At 37.3% G+C, this 20674-nt stretch overlaps 1 protein-coding gene and 1 pseudogene across 2 annotated transcripts in view; one reads left to right on the forward strand and one right to left on the reverse strand.

Moving 5' to 3' along the window:
* The window catches only part of TTC27 (tetratricopeptide repeat domain 27), a 233296-nt gene that overhangs the window by 113196 nt on the left and 99426 nt on the right, over window positions 1-20674 (reverse strand). Inside the window, exons 11-12 of the mRNA XM_079109989.1 lie at window positions 11892-11987; window positions 8525-8647 (exon numbers count right to left, since the gene is read on the reverse strand). Of these exons, the coding sequence (XP_078966115.1) occupies window positions 8525-8647; window positions 11892-11987 (219 nt within the window). The remainder of the gene's footprint in view (window positions 1-8524; window positions 8648-11891; window positions 11988-20674) is intronic.
* On the forward strand, window positions 1353-5430 carry LOC306643791 (melanoma inhibitory activity protein 2-like; annotated as a pseudogene). Its single transcript has one exon. The product of its transcript is annotated as a melanoma inhibitory activity protein 2-like (transcript).

Here is a 20674-nt window from a genome sequence, read left to right on the forward strand (position 1 = left end):
AGCACGGATTGAACCCAGGGACACTTAATCACTAGGCTACATTCCCAGCCCTTTTTTTATTTTTTATTTTGAGACAGGGTCTCACTAAGTTCCTCAGGGCCTCACTAAGTTTGTTGAGGTTGGCCTTGAACTTGTGAACCTACTGCCTCAGTCTCCTCAGTGACTGGGATAACAGGTGTGTGATATTATGCCCAGCTGATAATTTGATTCTGATACACATATATAGATTGTGAAATATCTGCCACTGAAACTAATTAACATATCCACTACCTCACGAATGTAATTACATTCCTTAAAACGTTCCTAAAGTTTCATACCATTCAGAACAGGATAAGTGTTTCAGTTTACACTGATTGATCTCTGACCATAGAAGTATAAATAATAATTGGTGTCATCATACATGGTGGCATAATGCTTTTGAACTTGTCATGTATTTAGAGATATTTAGAAAACCAATGACTACTAGTGAATGTTTTCCTTCAAATATTAGATCTGGCTCATCAACAATTACAGCATTAACTAGGAATAAAAAATTTATTTGGATGTCTTTTATTTACATAAAGCAATGAACTACTTATCTGAACAACATAATTCACCTTCAGGAGCTAAAACCATTTAAGTGTCATACCTTAAACTTTGCTATATATTCATAACCACCAAGTTACTTAGACGTTTCTAAGTCCTATGAGAAGTCAAAAGAAAAGAACATCTGAAAAAAGATCTTGAAGTCTCTTAAATAGTAGTCCAGAAAAACTGATGTGAAAAACAACTCATTAAGCTCCTTCTTTTTAAAAATATAGATATGTTGTACTTTAAAAAAATAACTTGTCATAACTAAGTTGTGCCCATGTTAGAAACTCTTCTAAAGTTACTTTTCAAATAGTCTAACGGGAGAGTTTTTCTATAGAAGTAATTCAAATTACTTCCACAGAAAGTTTCAACAGGGCTGGGGATGAAGCTCAGTGGAAGAGAGCTTGCCTAGCATGCACAAGGCCTTGGAGTTTAACCCCCAACACTGCAAGAAAAGGACAGAGATGGAAGGGAAAAGAAGGGAAGGGAAAAGAAAAAAGGAAAGAAAGGGGAGGGGACAGAAAGGATTGAGTCATTAAAACCAGAGGGCATGTGGAACAACAAATATATATGGCATTAAAGCTTTTACAAAAAGGTTTACTAAGCTTTAGAATTTTACTTATATCAACTGGATGATATTTTGATGGCACAGAATAAGGAGCGCTTAATAAGCACTATGTAGGCCTGGTTGAAATCCGAGGGGTCGGTGACAAGAAGGCTCCAGTGAGACCAGCTTGAACCTGTGCTGCTTGGGGTGTGGGCGGGGGGGGGGGGGGGGGGGGGGGATAGCAGAAGGGGAGGGGCCTGGAATGTCGCCAAGGGCAGTGAGGTCACAAAGCTGGTGGGCGGGGCATAACTGAGGGCAAGGGGCTGATTTCCCTGGCTCCCCACCGGCCTCCGGCATTCTGTTCCTAGTGATCGGCTTGGTTGCACGGTGCAGGTTTGGGCTCCCACCCAAAGTCTGGTGTCCGCCGCCTGTTTTCGTGGCTGGACAGGATGTAGTTGCCAAAGTAGTTTTGGCACGATGGAGGGGCCAAGGGCCGCCCCTCAGTTTACTGGGACCTGGGTCTGGAAAAAATATTCAGGGTTGTGCCAGCATTGCCCTGAAGATGGAAGACCAGGCCCTAATCCTGATACCTTTCATTGGGAGCTGGTAATATGTGCAGCTATTGGATTTTTTACTGTTCTCTTGTTTTTGTGGAGAAGTGTTCAGTCTGTTAGAAGCAGGCTTTATGTGAAAAGAGAAAAAAAGCTTGCTCTAAAACTTTCTGAACTAATTGAAGAAAAACGTAAACTACTTGATAAAGTTAGCCTTCTTCGAAAAGAGAATGAAGGCTTACAGTTATCTTTAAAGGATGCCAATTGTGAGAAGGCATCAAAAGAAGTGCAACATTTGGAGATAATACATGAAATGCTGAATAGGTCCAAATCTAAACTTGAGGATAAAATACTCTTTCTAGAAAAAGAGCTAAAAGAAGAGAAATCTAAACGTTCTGAACAGGATGAATCAATGGCGGATATAGCAAAATGGGTAAAGTCCCTAGCAGAGGAATCAAAATCCCTCAAATCACAAGTATATGAAGCTAAAACAACCTTCAGAATTCTTCAAATGAATGAAGAAGGACTTAAGGTAGCAATAAAAGAGACTATGAATGAAAATTCCCAACTGCAGGAAAGTCAAAAACACCTTTTACAAGAAGCTGAAGTATGGAAGGAAAAAGTGAGTGACCTTAATAAACAGAAAATAACATTTGACGACTCTAAAGTACAGGCAGAACAAGTTCTGCATGATAAAGAAAATCACATAAAGTCTCTGACCAAACACTTGCTTAAGATGAAAGATCAGGCTCCTGTGCTTGGAGAAGACCTAACAGATGATGGTAACTTGGAGCTGGAGATGAAGAGTGAATCAGAAATTGGTGCTCACTTAGATAATCAGCCAAAAGAAGCTTTGAAGGAACTGGTTTATGCTGCTGAGTTAAATGCCTCTTTAGAAACCTTAGAAGGAGAAAGAAGTCAAATGTGTACTTCAGTATCTCAAGCAGATAAAACAAAAGAAGATCTTATAAAACATATTAAAAATCTCCAGACTGAACAAGAATCTTTGCAGTCAGAAAATACACAGTTTAAAAATGAGAATCAGAAGCTTCAACAGAAATTTAAAGTAAAGATGGAACAATATCAAGAAAATGCAATGAAACTCCACAGCAAATTAAGAGTAGTGGAAAAGTGCTGGTTAGAGGAAGAGGAGAGATTTTCCGAAGTTGATAAAAAGATCAGCAGTGTAGCTGAAGAGCTGGAGACCTATAGAAAGTGAGCCAAAGATCTTGAGGAAGAGTTGGATGCAACCGTTCATTATTATCAGAGGCAGAGTCTTTCCTATGAGAAAAAAGCACGTGATAATGCCTTGGCAGCTTGGAGTACTGAAAAAAACCTCAAGTATTTAAAGATAGTAAATGCTTACAACAGACAAAAATGAACTGAAAATGAACTGAAATGGAAAATTTAAGCTTTTAGAAGAAGATCCTTATGCACTTGATGTTTCGAATACAGCATTTGCCAGAGGGCAGTTCCCATATGGTCCCTCACCACTGAGTGGACCTTCATGTGAAATGAGAGCTTTTCCTTTGGAAAAGAAGGGTCCACTCAGATTGTCACCTTTACATCCAGGGGAAGTCCACTCAGATTGTCACCTTTACATCCAGAGGATCCTCTGGACCATCAGATTAGCAATGAAAGAAGAGAATCAACTATGATACGGTAACTGATCCTCATAGAGCACCTGCTGACACTGGGTCACTGTCATCGCCATGGGAACCAGAAGGTAAGAGGATGATCCCTCCACCAGGCCGACCATATTCTGATCCACCTTCTCTTCTACAAAGGCAACATGGATATTATTCTAATTATGGTAGACCATCAGAACCAGGAGAACCGCCTCCAATCCAATGCAAAATGTCTATTCACTGAGGCGTTTTCCTCATTATCCTCCACCAAGAGCTGAATTTTTCCCCCTACCCCCACATTCTGAAAGTAGAATCACTTCAGAGTTGATTCCACCTTCAAATGAGCCTGCTATTGAACATCCAGAACCACAACATGAATCCTGATAATATTTTTGATCTCTCTTCAAAACATGACTTATCTCTTATTTTCAGTTTAAGTAACTGCTTTTAGTTATTATATCTTTGCTCCAACCGAAACTTAATTAAATTAGAATTTCGAGGATAATATTGTATAAATAAAGATGATTTCAATATGGAAAAAAAAAAAGACAGGGAGACTGACCCCTGGGAAGGTGCTCTACCATTCTTGACATAGGGAGGAAGGATGAACGGGGCAGAGCCAACACAACACCAAAGCACCTTCTCCTCTTGCAGGGACCCTCTTCCTCCCTGTCTATATCCTTGTTCTGGGAGCAGCAACTGGGAGGTCAAACGTGCACAGCACTCCCCCATCTCAGCTAGACAGTACCCTAGACTACGTCTGTGGAGCTGCTTACTCCTATCCACTCACTCAGAGTCAACCATTCACTAATTGCTTTTTATATTATATACGTGACAACACTCTGCTCTCTGGCTTGACTTTTCAGAGTATTTGCCAACACAAATATCCAGGTTCAAGATAAAACAGAGTAATTTAAAACAGGCCCTAGTTATCCAATTAGCTGATCATCTCCTATTTGCATTACCAAGCTGCAGAGTATTCTCAATTATTTTGCCTATTTTTCTCATTCAAGTGAGCACAAGTTTTAACCTACAAATCTAATATCCAATTTTTAAGGGATTAACAGTAGTCATGATGGCAGGCAGGTGTGGGGAAAAGAGTACAGGCTTTAGAGGAAAGGAAATCTGAAATCAGACTCCAAAATCTGCCACTTACTAAGAATAATTCATACTTTGTAGGTTGTTATGAACAGTATATGGTAGTTACAAAATAATTATACAAAGAATGTGGTACATGAAAGGGACTAAAAAATTACATGACAACATGCTCAGTGTCTTTAGCAATTATTGAACAAGAATCAAAGAATCTTAAAGGTTCCTATTTCTATTACTAAAAAAGTTCAAATGGAAGGGGAAAATCTCAATTTGTCTTCAGAGAGAGAACAGTATGGTAGCAACTAGAGAGGTATCTTCTGCCGCATGTAAATTATCCATAAGGAGTAAAGGACATGAAGATTTGCTTTAATGCAGTAATCATTCAGCAAACCTTTACCAGTAAATTATTCAGCAAATAGTTTCAAGTATTTGCTCTGTGCCAGGCCTATGCTAAATTCTTGGGAGACAGCTACAAATAATATAGACACAGGTCTGGTTCTTAAAAGTTTACATTAATAAGTCAGAGAAGTCAGCAGATGGGGGTGTATATCAAGAGTAGTCCTGGATCTACAGGAAGCCACAGCAGGAGAGTAACCCTAAATCTGGGAAGTATCAAGAAGGTTCTCTGTAGATAGCAATAGTCAAGGAGAAACCTGAAGAATAAATAGAAGTTAGCTGAAAGACTAGCACTCTAGACAGACAAAAGGAGCATGTACAAAGCCCCTGACTGAGGCAGTGCTGCAAAGTCAGGAAATTATGGTTTATCTCACTGGAACTTCAGGAACAACCTGGATGAGAGAGTATGAAGGGGGATGAGGCAGAGACAAAAGAGTACGGTGAAACACAGTTGGCGATAGATACGAAGTCTGTGAACCATTTGCTCTCAAGGGCTCCAACTTAATCCTGGAGAAAAGAGGAAGTTGCTGAGGGGGTGGGAATGACATGGTCAGATTTGTCTTTAGGAAGATTACTTTGGTTTTAGCATGGGAAATCTTTTAAATCATACAAAGAAACTATCTTAGAAAACAAACCGCCCCCCAAAAAAGTCAAAAGCAACTGCTTTAAAAGAAACTGTTTTAGAAATAAAACATTTACTTGCACCTTAAAAGAAGACTTTTTTTAAGAGTCCACAGTTACAACAATCTGCAAATGTAGCACAATAAAATATATGGCTATACAATCTCAGGTAAGCCTTGCTTTCTAGAAAGGTATCTCACCCCCCTCACCTGCCACCCTCACTGCCACCCCTCAGGCAGCTTATGCCAGGGCTGTCTTTGTTGCTCACTAGGAAGCCAATTTGCTCAACAAAATAAGAATGTACCATCAGCTACAGGAGCGGGTAACCAAAATTGTAAATGCTAACAGATGACAACCAGTTTTGATCCCAAGGTCAAGAAAAATGAATCTTAGATGTTTTGCCAGTGACCATTAAATGACAAGAATGTCCGCAGGTAATTTCTAAATTAGAAAGCCTGAGCCCCTACAGCAACGCAACATGAATGTTCAGAGCACCAGAACACAATCATTAGAATTAGACAATTCTCTGAATTTGCCTTTTTTAAAAATAAATTATGCCACTAAGCATTAAATGCAAGGATTAAAATTTCATAAACTTCTAGTTAAACCACAATGTGGTGAAAACTACTGGCACATGTCCAAATACTAAAAGACTCTCAGCTGTTTAAGAAATAAAAAATTTGTTTCAAACTTGAAGCAACCCTTTTTAGATTATATGGCTAAACTGACCTACAAATATAGCATACAAAAACCAGGTAAGGGAGATCTTTCATGAGACAAACAAAATAGTAAAATCGACTTTTAAAATCAAGGTTTTGGGGGGCTGCTTGGCCAGAATTCACAAAAAGACTTAAGACAAAATAAATGATTATATATCCCTAAAAATTAAAATGTGCACATTTCCAAGAGAATTTAGAAACACAGGCAGTTATCATAACTATAGGACAATTCTTACCAGGTTATGTGCCAGTCTTAGAAAACAATATCACAACTGCTTAAGGAGACACAATCAAGCCCCTTCTCTGAAGGGAATGGATGCATTATGTTCTTTTTCCTGCAAATTGAGCTTTACCTATCTCCTAAAAATAATTAAATTGATATTTCAAAACATGCTTTGAGTATTCACAATTCATCAACCTGCTTAATTATCTCAAAAATTGCCTTTTCAAAAACTACCATATTCTCACACACAGTCATTTATTTATTAATTGCCTAACAAGTGGAGAGTGAGGCAAAGGGAGCCACAGTAGACTGGAAGCCGTGTATTCATTCACCTGTGCATTCCTTCATTACACTAACACTGGAGTACCACTTTAGTGCTGGACAACAGACACTAAAAAAAAATTAAGGACCTGAAAAAACAAAACACTATTTTATCAAATTTGAGATGCCATCAATCATAAGACAAACTCTTAACAAGGAAAAAAATGCTTTTAATTATGATCTAATGTTTTCAATGAATCACACCAGTTTCTCATTGCTTTGATTTTTTTTCCAATTATTCAGGAAAGTTTGGCGATTCTTCCTCCCTTCAATATATTACTTGACATTTTAAATGGCAACCTTTTATTTTTTTTTTTTAACACCTCTCTGTATAAAAAAAGTATCTCCTTTTGGGTTTCTTCCTTTCTTGGCTCTCACAAAGCATTTGGTTGTTGATTTTAAGGAAAAGTTGATGGAGTTAGTGTTTCTCCAATGGCATTTGTTTCACTAATAACAAACTGACATTTCTCTTAGGTTCTGTCATTTTCTCTGTATTCAATAGCTTTTTATTTCAATGCTAAATCATATTTAAATCTTTTTGAAGATATTTTAAAAGGCAATTAAAGCCAACTCAACTGAAATGATTTTGATGAGATACTAAAAGTATGGAAAAATACACATCTTAGAATCAGAGCAGTATGACCGCACACACTCCCAGAGCATGCATAAGGTAAGCCCCATTCCACATGCTGTCCACATACTGTGTCACAGAAACCTAGGTGAGTAGATTATGTGCTTCCAGATGAAGAAATCGAGGCAAGATGGATTGGTAACATCACAAAATTAGCATACGGCCAGGCTGGCATCTGAATCCAAGCAGCCTAGCACCAGAGGTTGTACTCTTAACCACTCTGCCACACTTCCTCTCCAGTGAATAACAGTAACCAGCTTCGTGATCGGAGGCAAATCCTAAGAAAAGTGACTTCTCTCACGTAGAAAAGGAGGGAGCTGGAGTGGATGATTATGGAGGCCTTTCCCAGCATCACAACGGTATAATTTTATAACCCTCTACAGGAAAACCTTAGCCCTAAGCTGGTTTCTCCTTAAGCCAAAACAGTTTAAGGACCTTCGCTGCCATAAACTATTGAAAGAAATGTAAACCTAAAATAGACATACTTGGGAAGGTATTTAAGAAAAACATATGCTTGAAGCACTAATTTCCACCTTTAAGGTGATGGCAAAAGGTTGTCCATAGATATAAGAAAGCCCATTTATGGGTCTTACTCATTTAAATGCTTAATTCAAAATTAACATATGGCTACTCACAATGCAGAGCCTCTGGTCTTTTTAAAATTCTACTCAAGTATGAGGGGAAACAATAAATTACTAACAGATGTAAATATTGCAACATTTCCCCTCTTGACCCAATTTGAGGGTAGAATTAAATGTGCATCCCACACTTGACAACACTTCTGATCCAAAGGAGGTTGCCGCACCTTGTGGATCTCCTTATACAAACCAAGCCAGCTACTGACCAGCCTGGGTCACCCCCTCAGGTTCACTGCCTCAACATTAGGAAACCCAGTGAAATTTTAAATAATTCTTAGTTTTTTACTTTGAAGTTGTCCTACAGGAGAAGAGTCAATGAAGGATGGAGATCAAAATACACAGTGTCATCAAAGCTTTCAATTAAATATAAACTATCACATAAATATCAGGCTCCTTTTCTCTTTTGTAGACACCTAAAATAATCTGCCCCAATAGAAATCAGAGAAAACATTAAGTTTTCTGAAAAAAAGTGAAATGAGGAATATAAGTGAATTTTGGCAAAAGTGGGTTTAAAAAACAGCAAGGAAGAAGATGCTCAAAGGGAGACAGATCTCACCAGGACACAGGACTTGACCACCACGTACCTTCCCATGCTGCCCGGCCCTCTCATAGCAAATGACCACGTCTTCCCACATTTCAAGCTTCTCAAAGATCTGAAGAGCTGAACTGGTACATCCCAACTCAAAGAGCAAACTTGCCAGTTGGCGCTAGAAAAACCAGTTAGAAAAATTAACACTGCTTGATAATTATACTTGATGTAAAGTGAGATTCCTGTTTTACTTGCAGGTATACCCAACCTGACTTTTTAAGGGCTGCTTATCGTAATAAATGCAATGATTTCTGGAATTCAACTTCTAATTAGGAATTTATAATGATCCAATACTTAGCTTTACTTCAGCAAACTTCATTGTAAGGGATGAAAAATTAAAATACAATATAGAAACCTGTTCAAAATACTCAATTTTTATTGTAAGAACTCAAAAGAACTTCAAAATCAAAATCAGTCTTTCCTTCCTACCCAAAGATTCTATATATGACAATCTCTGATTTATAAAAGTAAAATCTGATTAAAAAAAATTTTTGTAACTCTGAGCAGGTACTGGAGATGACATGAAATCTATATACATCAGTCCTCATAAACTCTTTATATGAAGGTATCTCTGGTTCTTTTTCTCTCAGGTTTTGTTAGATTTATTTTAAGTAAATTCTAATAATCTGAGTACCTAATTTCCCAATGCCCAGCAGATCAAAAGGAGTAAATTAGGATAAGGTCAATGAAGGTGAGATGTATTCAATAGTAAATGTATTATGGTTTTTAAATAGTCCATCCTGTGGGAATGGAAAAAAATTTAGAAAGGTGAAAAAAAAGTAGATATGGTACAGTTTCATATTAGTGAGAGCTAAGTTGTTTTCTCTTTTAAATACACTTTTTCTACTCTGACAATTGGAGCTGGCACTGTGGTGCAGACCTGTAATCCCAGTGACTTGGGAAGCTGAAGCAGGAGAATCATAAGTTTGAGACCAGCCTCAGAAATTTTGTAAGACCCTGTCTCAAACTATTAAAAAAAAATGTAAAAAGTGGTAAAAAGGAAATTGGACACACAATTAAGAGTAAAGAAGCTGAAGCTAGGGTTGTAGCTCAGTGGTACAGCACTTGCCTAGCACATGTGAGGCACTGGGTTCAATCCTCAGCACCACATAAAAAAATTAATTAATTAATTAAATAAAGGCATTGTGTCCATCTACAACTAACAATTAAAAAAAAAAGTAGAATAAAATGCACCAAAAAACTATAAGCTAATATATTCTCAAAATAAGGGGTGGTTCAAATTTTTTTTAGTCCATGAAATAGAGGACAGTTTGACTAATTTGGAGCATTTCATGAAACCTTTTCAAAAACTGTATGTACATAGTATATGGGAGTTAGAATAAATCTTGGTCTTCATGCATAAGTACTTCAATTTGTTCATTTAATAAATGAAGAAAGTTGGTGACATCCAAGATGATATGGTTAGTTAGTAGCAGAAGAAAAATCAATTCTCTTTTTATAATAAATTGTGCTAGTATCTCCTGACCTTTAAAACAATACATAAAGATGTGGTTATTCCCTTTAATGCAAGAAAAAAAATGATTTAACTTCTAAATGAAAAAAAATCTTTAACTGCATAAGGATTCTAAAATCAACAGCTTCTTAAATCTACACGCAGGTGAGATAAAAATTTAATCTACTTGAACAGTATTTAAGTTTCCTAATGTTTCTGTTAGAAACGATAAAAAAAAATTATACCCTCAATAGACATGTTTAGTCATAACAATGCAGAGTCGGAAATATTTACCTACCACAACAACACAGTATAGATCAGAGTCAAAAACATTCCAAAAAATTCTAGCTGTTAACACCTTCTTGATGAAAAGAAGCTACTTCTTCTGAGAAATACATAAAAACTTTTCAATGACCTGTATTTAACTGAGACTCCTTCAATACATAAAGTGAATTCCAAAGTGTAATACATGTCTACTTCAAGACTATAACCTTTTCTAAGAAATCTTACAATGGGGATTCTGAATCATTAAACAGTAGGTGGCATTTACAATTCTAAAGTACTATCTGTGTACATAATCCACAAGAGAGCGCACAGGAAGCTGATTAAAATGCCAATAGTTGCCAAATCATCTAGAAACCTCTGGCTGGCACCTTCTGACTCAATCTCTCTGTGCTATAGTTTCCCCATCGGTAAAACAGGAATATTTTATAATTATAAAATTGTTGCAATGAAATAAGGTAATATATAAAAAATGCAAAATAAAATGCATGCGCCACTCCAAGTATGCAGCAGAAGTTGGTTGTTATTGGCAGGCATAATCAGAAGAAATTAAAAAGGAGGCAAATGAGACTAACCATCAGGACATCAGAGATCAAGTTCATGTACAGCTGAGTGATCAACCCTGGAGAGTTAATCACATCAGGTCTCAATATTCTCCTTAAATTAAGAAACTGAATTAGGTACAAAATCTTCAGTGATAAAATTTCACAAAATAAGGGAAACACACCTACAATATAAGAGAACCACAGTACAGGGACCCAGAATCTCCACCTCAACATGGGGCTCTGAGAGTTACACCAGGAATTCACATACCCTTAGAGAGACAGCAGCTAGGTGTCATTCTCAGTAGAAAATATCAGCCAGGCACAGTGGCACATGCCTGTAATCCCAATGGCTCAGAAGCCTGAGGTAGGAGGATCACAAGTTCAAAGCCAGCCTCAGCAAGTTGGGGAGGCCCTAAGCAACTTAGCAAGACCCTGTCTCAAAATAAAAAATAAAAAATGGACTGGGGATGTGGCTCAGTGATTGAACACCCCTGAGTTCAATCCCTGGTATCAAATAAATAAATAAATAAAGTACCAAATATAAATGCTTTCTTTCATTTCTATTTTCACACTGGCTTAAGGTTCATTCTCCAGCAAAAAATCCTTAGAGGAGTGTTTATTTTTATGTATGTATGTATGTATGTATGTATTTGGTACTAAAGATTGAACCCAGGGTACTAAACCACTGAGAAACATCCTCAGCCCTTTTCCCCCTTTTTAAGACAGGGTCTTGCTAAATGGCTGAGGCTGGCCTTGAACTTCTGGTCTTCCTGCTTCAGCCTCCAGAGTCACTGAGATTACCACTTCACCCAGCTTTAAAGGAGTTTTTAAATACAAAAAGTTACTTTGAAAATGAAAACATTTATGGTTCTTCTATATTTAACTTCTAGCATTTACCTAATACAGTTTTTAATTATTTTTAAAATGTTTTAAAAATCTAATATCACTTTAATCAAAACAACTTGAAGTAGTTAGCAATCCCCATCTATTATTTGCACTCAAATGTCTGAATATTCAAACATGTTAAAATTATCGTTTTCTAATACAAAGAATTTACCATACCCAAGGACAAACAAAAGTACCTGAATGGCCCAGTAAGGTGGTACTTGACAGCAATAGAAAACCTTTAGACGTTCCAGTACAGATGTAGTTTTATCTTCAAATTGGTCTGCAAGAGCCTAAAGAACACAAAAAATAAGCAGAATCCATTATTGTTAAGTCATTTTTACTTTTTTAAAGAAAAACCATTCTTTAGCATACCTGTTTCACAACATAATGACACTGACAATTATCACTTTCTGATATCAATCAGGGAGACATTATATAAAGAACTTCATTTAGGATTGTTTTCTCAGGAATGAAGTGAAAGGATAAAGTATATCTGTGTAGAGCTGGGGTTGTGGCTCAGCGGTACAGCGCTCGCCTAGCATGCATGGGGCCCTGGGTTCAAACCTCAGCACCACATTAAAATAAAATAAAGGTATTGTGTCCACCTACAACCAAAAAGTTTAAAAAAATAAAAAGAATATCTGTGTGATCCTAGAGAGCGAGTTCTTTCACTCCTGAGCAGCAGCTATCAGGCTGGACATTCATTCCTGCAAGACCATCAGTACGGTGCAGTAGGAAGCTGCAAGCTAGACACATTGCAATGTACTGAAATTCCTAGCCTGGTACTGAACAACTGAACTCCTGGAGCCTATACTAAGAAGAAGACCAACAAAACTAAGGAGGCTGACTCCTAAAAGGGTCCAGGGCCAACTGAAAAGTCAAAGGCTAGCACTATCCAGCAGCAAGTGATCAGTCATCAAAAGACTTCACAAACTCAGTATCTAAGTGGATACAGACACCATGGAGTTCCTGTATCATGTGGGCAGCAGCCTTATTATCATGATCATCCTCCCCTGCCTCTTTTTTTTTTTTAATATTTTATTAGTTGTTGATGAACCTTTATTCATTTATTTATTTGTATGTGGTACTGAGAATTGAACCCAGTGCGTCACACATGCTAGACAAGTGCTCTGCCACTGAACCACAACCCCAGCCCCCTCCCCTGCCTCTTTATCACTTATTCCATTTATACTGAGTACACATAATTCTCTGATGTTATATTTGTACATTTTCTTAATTCTGAATTATAATGACATTTTTTCCATAATGCATTACTCAAATTATCTTTTTCTGCCAGTTTTCAGGGGCTTGTTGTTGAGGATTAGATGATAGTAACATGTCAATATTAATTTTCTGATTTTAATACACATATCAGATTATGGTAGGAGAATGTCCTTGCTACATTTGAAAATGATAAAGCACCATGTGGCATTTTACTCTCCCGTATGTTAAGATACAAAAGACAGTTGTACTATAACTGTACCTTCTCTTAAACTGTTGCAAAATTTTCACAAAATTAATTTTAAAAATGAAAAAAAAAAGTTAAGAAATAGCAACTACAAAGTTCCTCAGATGGAAAGACAAGATCTAATATATCCTGATAATGGTTCAAGACAAGGAGACCAGTTTCTAAGCAGGAAGACAGCTGCTAAACCAGAGGTCCCTGTGTTATAGTGTGTGGGAGGTACACTGCTACTCTAAGAACGCCTTGCAGAATGAGCTCAAGGGTGAGAAAACACTCAATACATATCATCACTTCTCAGACTATGCAAGATTCCAATCGATCAAATCAAAAGAGAGACATAATCAGACTCCTAACCATGCTGGGCAAAGTTTTCTGATCTTACTTTATAGAAACTTAATAGCTAAAAGTTACCTGCTTCTGCCCAATGCTGACTAGCTGTAGGAGTGAAGACAGAAGAGTAACTTCTGGCTGAATACATGGGCTTACAACACATAAAGAGATCACAGAATTACTTCATGAAAAGGGGAACAATGGGGTGACCCAAGATGGCAGACTAGAGGGTGACTGCATCTCCTGTCACTCCAGAACCCAGGATTCAAGAAGGGGAGGCATTGAGAGACTAAAATAGAGCCACGGGGTGAGTCTCCCCCACCAGGTGAAGCTCGGCCCAGGCGGCAGACCCAAATAGGGGCGGATCCTCAGAGCAGGGCAGGGCAGCTAGACTCTTCCCCAGGTAGCCCTGCTCCCTTCGGCGGTGGGCTCCTCCCACATGGCCAGCTTCTCGGTCAGCTTCTCTGAGCAGGCCCCCCAGTGAGAGCCTTTCTGCACAGAACCAGCTCCAAGTCCCAGAGCCAGTGGCCAGCTCCAGCCCACAGGCAGCTTCAGGGACCAGGACAGGGCAGCCAGGGACTTCCCCAAGCAGCCCTGCTCCCTTCGGCGGTGGGCTCCTTTCACAGCCAGCTTCTTGGAGCAGATCGCCCAGTGAGAGCCTTTCCACACAAAGCCAGCTCCAAGCCCTGGAACCAGTAGCAGGCTAAGGGACAGCTTTCTTCAGAAGCACTGCATTATCAAGGTCCTCCAAGACTTCAGGCTACTGAAGGCTGGGAGGTGATATACTGGAAATCTATAGGGACACTATAAGCCAATAGAGGAAATCTGCAATATCTCAGAGACCCACTGACATCTGACCAATATGAAAACCAAGGGAAGAAAATGTCCCAAACAAACCTAGATACTATATCAAAAAAACCCAATGACAGCACAGCAGAAGAAATGTCAGAAAGGGAGTTCAGAATGTACATAATTCAAACAATCAGGGAAGCAAACGAGGAGATGAAAGAGCAAATGCAGGCATTAAATGATCACACCAATCAACAGTTAAAAGAGCAAATACGGGAAGCAAGAGATCATTTCAATAAAGAGTTAGAGATACTGAAAAAAAAAAAAAAAAAAAAAAACCAGAAATCCTTGAAATGAAGGAAACAATAAACCAAGTTAAAAACTCCATAGAAAGCATAACCAATAGGATAGAATACCAGGAAGAAGAACCTCAGACATTGAAGACAAAATATTTAATCTTGAAAACAAAGTTGAACAGAGAAGATGGTAAAAAATCATGAACAGAATCTACAAGAATTATGGGATATCATGAAAAGGATAAATTTAAGAATTATTGGGAGTGAGGAAGGCACAGAGAAACAAACCAAAGGAATGAACAATCTATTCAATGAAATAATATCAGAAAATTTCCCAAATAGGAAGAATGAAATGGAAAACCAATTACAAGAGGCTTATAGAACTCCAAATATACAAAATCACAACAGACCCACACCAAGGCACATTCTTAGGAAAATACCTAACACACAAAATAAAGACAGAATTTTAAAGGCCGTGAGAGAAAAGAATCAAATTACATTGAGGGGGGGAAACCAATAAGATTATCAGCAGATTTTTCAATCCAGACCCTAAAAGCTAGAAGGGCCTGGAACAACATTTACCAAGCTCTGAAAGAAAACGGATGCCAACCAAGAATCTTATACCCAGCAAAACTTACTTTCAGATTTGACGATGAAATAAGATCCTTCCATGATAAACAAAAGCTAAAGGAATTTACAAAAAGAAAGCCAGCATTACAGAACATTCTCAGCGAAATATTCCATGAGGAAGAGATGAAAAACAACGATGCAAATCAGCAATGAGAGGAACTAACCTAAAGGAATAGCCAAATAAAAGAGAAACCAAATCATGTCAAAAAACAAAAAGAGTCAAATGACTGGGAATACAAATCATATCACAATGTTAACCCTGAATGTTAATGGCCTGAACTCATCAATCAAAAGACACAGACTGGCAGATTGGATTAAAAAGAAAAACCCAACAATATGCTGCCTGCAAGAGACTCATCTCATAGAAAGAGATACCCAGAGACTAAAGGTGAGGATGGGAAAAAACATACCATGCACACGGACACAGCAAAAAAGCTGGAGTATCCATCCTCATTTCAGATAATGTGGACTTCAAGCCAAAACTAGTCAGAAGGGATAAAGAAGGAAATTACATACTGTTTAAGGGAAGCATAAATCAGCAAGACATAACAATCATAAATATCTATGCCCCGAACATTGGCGCATCCATGTACGTCAAACAAATCCTTCTTAATTTCAGAAATCAAATAGACCACAACACAATAATACTAGGCAATTTTAACACGCCTCTCTCACCGCTGGATAGATCCTCCAAACAAAAATTGAATAAAGAAACCATAGATCTCAATAACACAATCAACAATTTAGACTTAACGGACATATATAGAATATACCATCCAACAAAGAACAAATACATATTCTTCTCAGCAGCACATGGATCCTTCTCTAAAATAAACCATATTTTATGCCACAAAGGTACTGTTAGCAAATACAAGAAGATAGAGATACTACCTTGTATTCTATCAGATCATAATGGATTGAAATTAGAAATAAATGACAGAATAAAAAACAGAAACTTCTTAAATAATACGCTATTATATGATGAATGGGTAACAGAAGACATCAGGAGGGAAATAAAAAAATTCTTAGAAGTAAATGAGAACAAAGACACATCATATCAAAATCTCTGGGACACCATGAAAGCAGTACTTAGAGGAAGATTTATTTCATGGGGTGCATTCAACAAAAGAAGTAGAAATCAACAAATAAACAACTTAACACTACAGCTCAAAGCCCTAGAAAAAGAAGAGCAGACCAACACCAAAAGTAGTAGAAGAAAGGAAATAGTTAAAATCAGAGCCAAAATCAACGAAATTGAAACAAAAGAAACAATCGAAAAATTAACAAAATAAGGAGTTGGTTCTTTGAAAAAATAAACAAAATTGATAAACCCTTAGCCACACTAACAAAGAGAAAGAGGGAGAAAACTCAAACTACTAAAATTCGGAATGAACAAGGAAATATCACAACAGACACGAGTGAAATACAAAACATAATTAGAAGCTATTTTGAAAATCTATACTCCAACAAAATAGAAAATTTCGAAGACATCAACAAGTTTCTAGAGACATATGAATTACCTAAACTGAACGAGGAGGACATACACAATTTAAATAAATCAATTTCAAGCAATGAAATAGAGGAGGTCATCAAAAGCCTACCAACAAAGAAAAGTCCGGGACCAGATGGGTTCTCAGCCAAGTTCTACAAAACCTTTAAAGAAGAGCTCATTCCAAGACTCCTAAAGGATTCCATGAAATAGAAGAGGAGGGAACCCTCCCAAACTCATTCTATGAAGCCAATATCACCCTGATACCTAAACCAGACAGAGACTCATCAAGGAAAGAAAATTTCAGACCAATATCCTTAATGAACATCGACGCAAAAATTCTCAACAAAATTTTAGCAAATCGCATACAAAAACATATTAAAAAGATAGTGCACCATGATCAAGTGGGTTTCATCCCAGGGATGCAAGGTTGTTTTAACATCCGGAAATCAATAAATGTCATTCACCATATCAACAGACTAAAAGTTAAGAATCACATGATTATTTCAATAGATGCAGAAAAAGCATTCGATAAAATATAGCATCCCTTCATGCTCAAAACACTAGAAAAAATTGGGGTAGTGGGAATATTCCTTAACATTGCAAAGGCCATCTACGCTAAGCCCATGGCCAATATCATTCTAAATGGTGAAAAACTGAAAGCATTCCCCCTAAAAACTGGAACAAGGCAGGGATGCCCTCTTTCACCACTTCTATTCAACATCGTCCTTGAAACTCTAGCCAGAGCAATTAGACAAACCAGAGAAATTAAAAGGATATGAATTGGAAAAGAAGAACTCAAACTATCTCTGTTCGCTGATGACATGATTATATATTTAGAGGAACCTGGAAATTCCACCAGAAAACTTTTAGAACTCATAAGTGAATTCAGTAAAGTAGCAGGTTACAAGATCAATGCTCATAAATCCAATGCATTTTTATACATAAGTGATGAATCTTCAGAAAGAGAAATTAGGAAAACTACCCCAGTCACAATAGCATCGAAAAAAATAAAATACTTGGGAATCAATCTCACAAAAGAGGTGAAAGACCTCTACAATGAGAACTACAGAACACTAAAGAAAGAAATTAAAGAAAACCTTAGAAGATGGAAAGATCTCCCATGTTCTTGGATAGGAAGAATTAATATTGTCAAAATGGCCATACTACCTAAAGTGCTATACAGATTCAATGCAATTCCAATTAAAATCCCAATGATGTACCTAACAGAAATAGAGCAAGCAATTATGAAATTCATCTGGAAGAATAAAAAACCCAGAATAGCTAAAGCAATCCTCAGTAGAAAGAGCGAAGCGGGGGTATCGCAATACCAGATCTTCAACTCTATTACAAAGCAATAGTAACAAAAACGGCATGGTATTGGTACCAAAATAGAAAGGTAGATCAATGGTACAGAATAGAGGACATGGACACAAACCCAAATAAATACAATTTTCTCATACTAGACAAAGGGGCCAAAAATATGCAATGCAGGAAAGATAGCCTCTTCAACAAATGGTGCTGGGAAAACTGGAAGTCCATATGCAACAGAAAGAATTTAAACCCGTCTCTCACCCTGCACAAAAATCAACTCAAAATGGATCAAGGACCTCGGAATCAGACCAGAGACCCTGCATCTTATAGAAGAAAAAGTAGGTCCAAATCTTCAACTTGTTGGCTTAGGATCAGACTTCCTTAACAGGACTCCCATAGCACAAAAAAATAAAAGCAAGAATCAATAACTGGGATAGATTCAAACTAAAAAGCTTTCTCTCAGCAAAGGAAACTATCAGTAATGTGAAGAGAGAGCCTACAGAGTGGGAGAATATCTTTGCCATTCATACTTCAGATAGAGCACTAATTTCCAGAATCTATAAAGAACTCAAAAAACTCTACCAAGAATATAAATAATCCAATCAACAAATGGGCTAAGGAAATGAACAGATGCTTCACAGAAGAAGATGTACAAGCAATCAACAGATATATGAAAATATGTTCAACATCTCTAGTAATAAGAGAAATGCAAATCAAAACTACCCTAAGATTCCATCTCACCCCAATTAGAATGGCGATTATCAAGAACACAAGCAACAATAGGCGTTGGCGAGGATGTGGGGAAAAAGGTACACTCATACATTGCTGGTGGGGTTGCAAATTAGTGCAGCCACTCTGGAAAGCAGTATGGAGATTCCTCAGAAAGCTTGGAACGGACCCACCATTTGACCCAACTATCCTACTCCTCGGCCTATACCCAAAGGACTTAAAATCAGCATACTACAGAGGTACAGCCTCATCAATGTTCATTGCTGCTCTATTCACAATAGCTAGATTGTGGAACCAACCTAGATGCCCTTCAATTGATGAATGAATAAAGAAACTGTGACATATATATACAATGGAACATTACTCCACCATAAAGAATGATAAAATTATGGCATTTGCAGGCAAATGGATGAAATTGGAGAATATCATGCTAAGTGAGATAAGCCAATCTCAAAAAACTAAAGGACAAATGATCTCGCTGATAAGCGGATGAGGACATATAATGGGGGTGGGAGGGGTTAGCGTTAGGGTTAGGGTTAGGTTTAGGGTTAGGGTTAAGGAGGGTGGTAAGAATGGAGGAAGAAGGACTGTATAGAGGGAAAAGAGGGGTGGGAGGGGTGGGGGGAAGGAAAAAGTAACAGAATGAATCAAACAACGTTACCCTATGTAAATTTATGATTACACAAGTGGTATGCCTTGACTCCATGTACAAATAGAGAAACAACATGTATCCCATTTGTTTACAGTAAAAAAATAAAAATAAAGTTAAAAAAAAAGAAATACGTCAGATTATTAAGCTAATAAAAATCAGATGTTAAATCTCAACTAAAACCTCAAATTAAATGAAAAGAAACCTTAGTCAACCTCTGCAGGGTTAATTTTGAATTACATCTAATGTTATTCTGAAAAAAAAGGGGGGGGGGGACAATTTTCACCCACTTTTTTTAAAAGAAAAAAAATGCTCATTTAATAACAAACTTAAAATAACATAAGATTTTCTTTTCTAAGCCCTAATTATATGCAAAATAATTATTTTTCAACAAAATATGCTGTTTGCTATGACTAACTAGTTATAACATATTAAGTACTCAGTAAATACTTCCTAAATTATTAATAAACAGATTATTATGTATCAGATACTCTCAGATACTTTTGGATGATCTCAGGTTATCTAAAGGTAGTATCAGTGGCTGGGGAGATAGCTCAGTCAGTAGAGTGCTTGCCTTTTAAGCACAAGGCCGTGGGTTCGATCCCCAGCACCCCCAAAATAAAAAATTTAAAAAAAAAAGATGATACTCATAGATATCATAGATATTCTCCAAAATGGCAAAGACTGCTGGAGAGAGGAGAGAAAATCAGCACTCATGGAGCTTCATACCAAGAATAAACCTGTCCAAGAATCTGGTTCAATCATATGCACAATAAAGATCAAAAACAGAACTCTAAACCTATTTCACTCTTACACAGAATGTACTTCTTTCTACCTTAAGCATGCTTACCACCTAAATAAGATTCACCTACCCATAAAACTAAAAACATAGTTTTTCACAGAAAAGTCTATCACAACTGCTGGATACATCATTGTCACCTCATAGCCAGAGGGGACAGTGGACTCTTATATCCTTCACTGGACTCAAAGTATACTTCTTTAGTTGCTAATTTACTAAAAATACAAGGACATTATTACAATATGTCTTCAGATTTTTCAGATCAGGATAATTTTAAGCAACTTATTCTAAAACAATTCCATTATATTCCAATGAACTGGAGTCCTTTACAAAAGTGATAAATGGGAAAAGCAGTGCTGGCAAGTGAAGTTCTTAGATTCTGTTTTAGGTCTATCCCCAATGAGTGAGCCATTTAACCACAGTGGCACACGTCTCTGAAATGATTTTGCAAATTAGCCTTGCACTGTAAACAATCTGGGTATGACTT

The sequence above is a fragment of the Sciurus vulgaris genome (genome assembly GCF_902686455.1).
Source record: "Sciurus vulgaris genome assembly, chromosome: 14".
NCBI classification, from domain to species: Eukaryota; Metazoa; Chordata; class Mammalia; order Rodentia; family Sciuridae; genus Sciurus; species Sciurus vulgaris.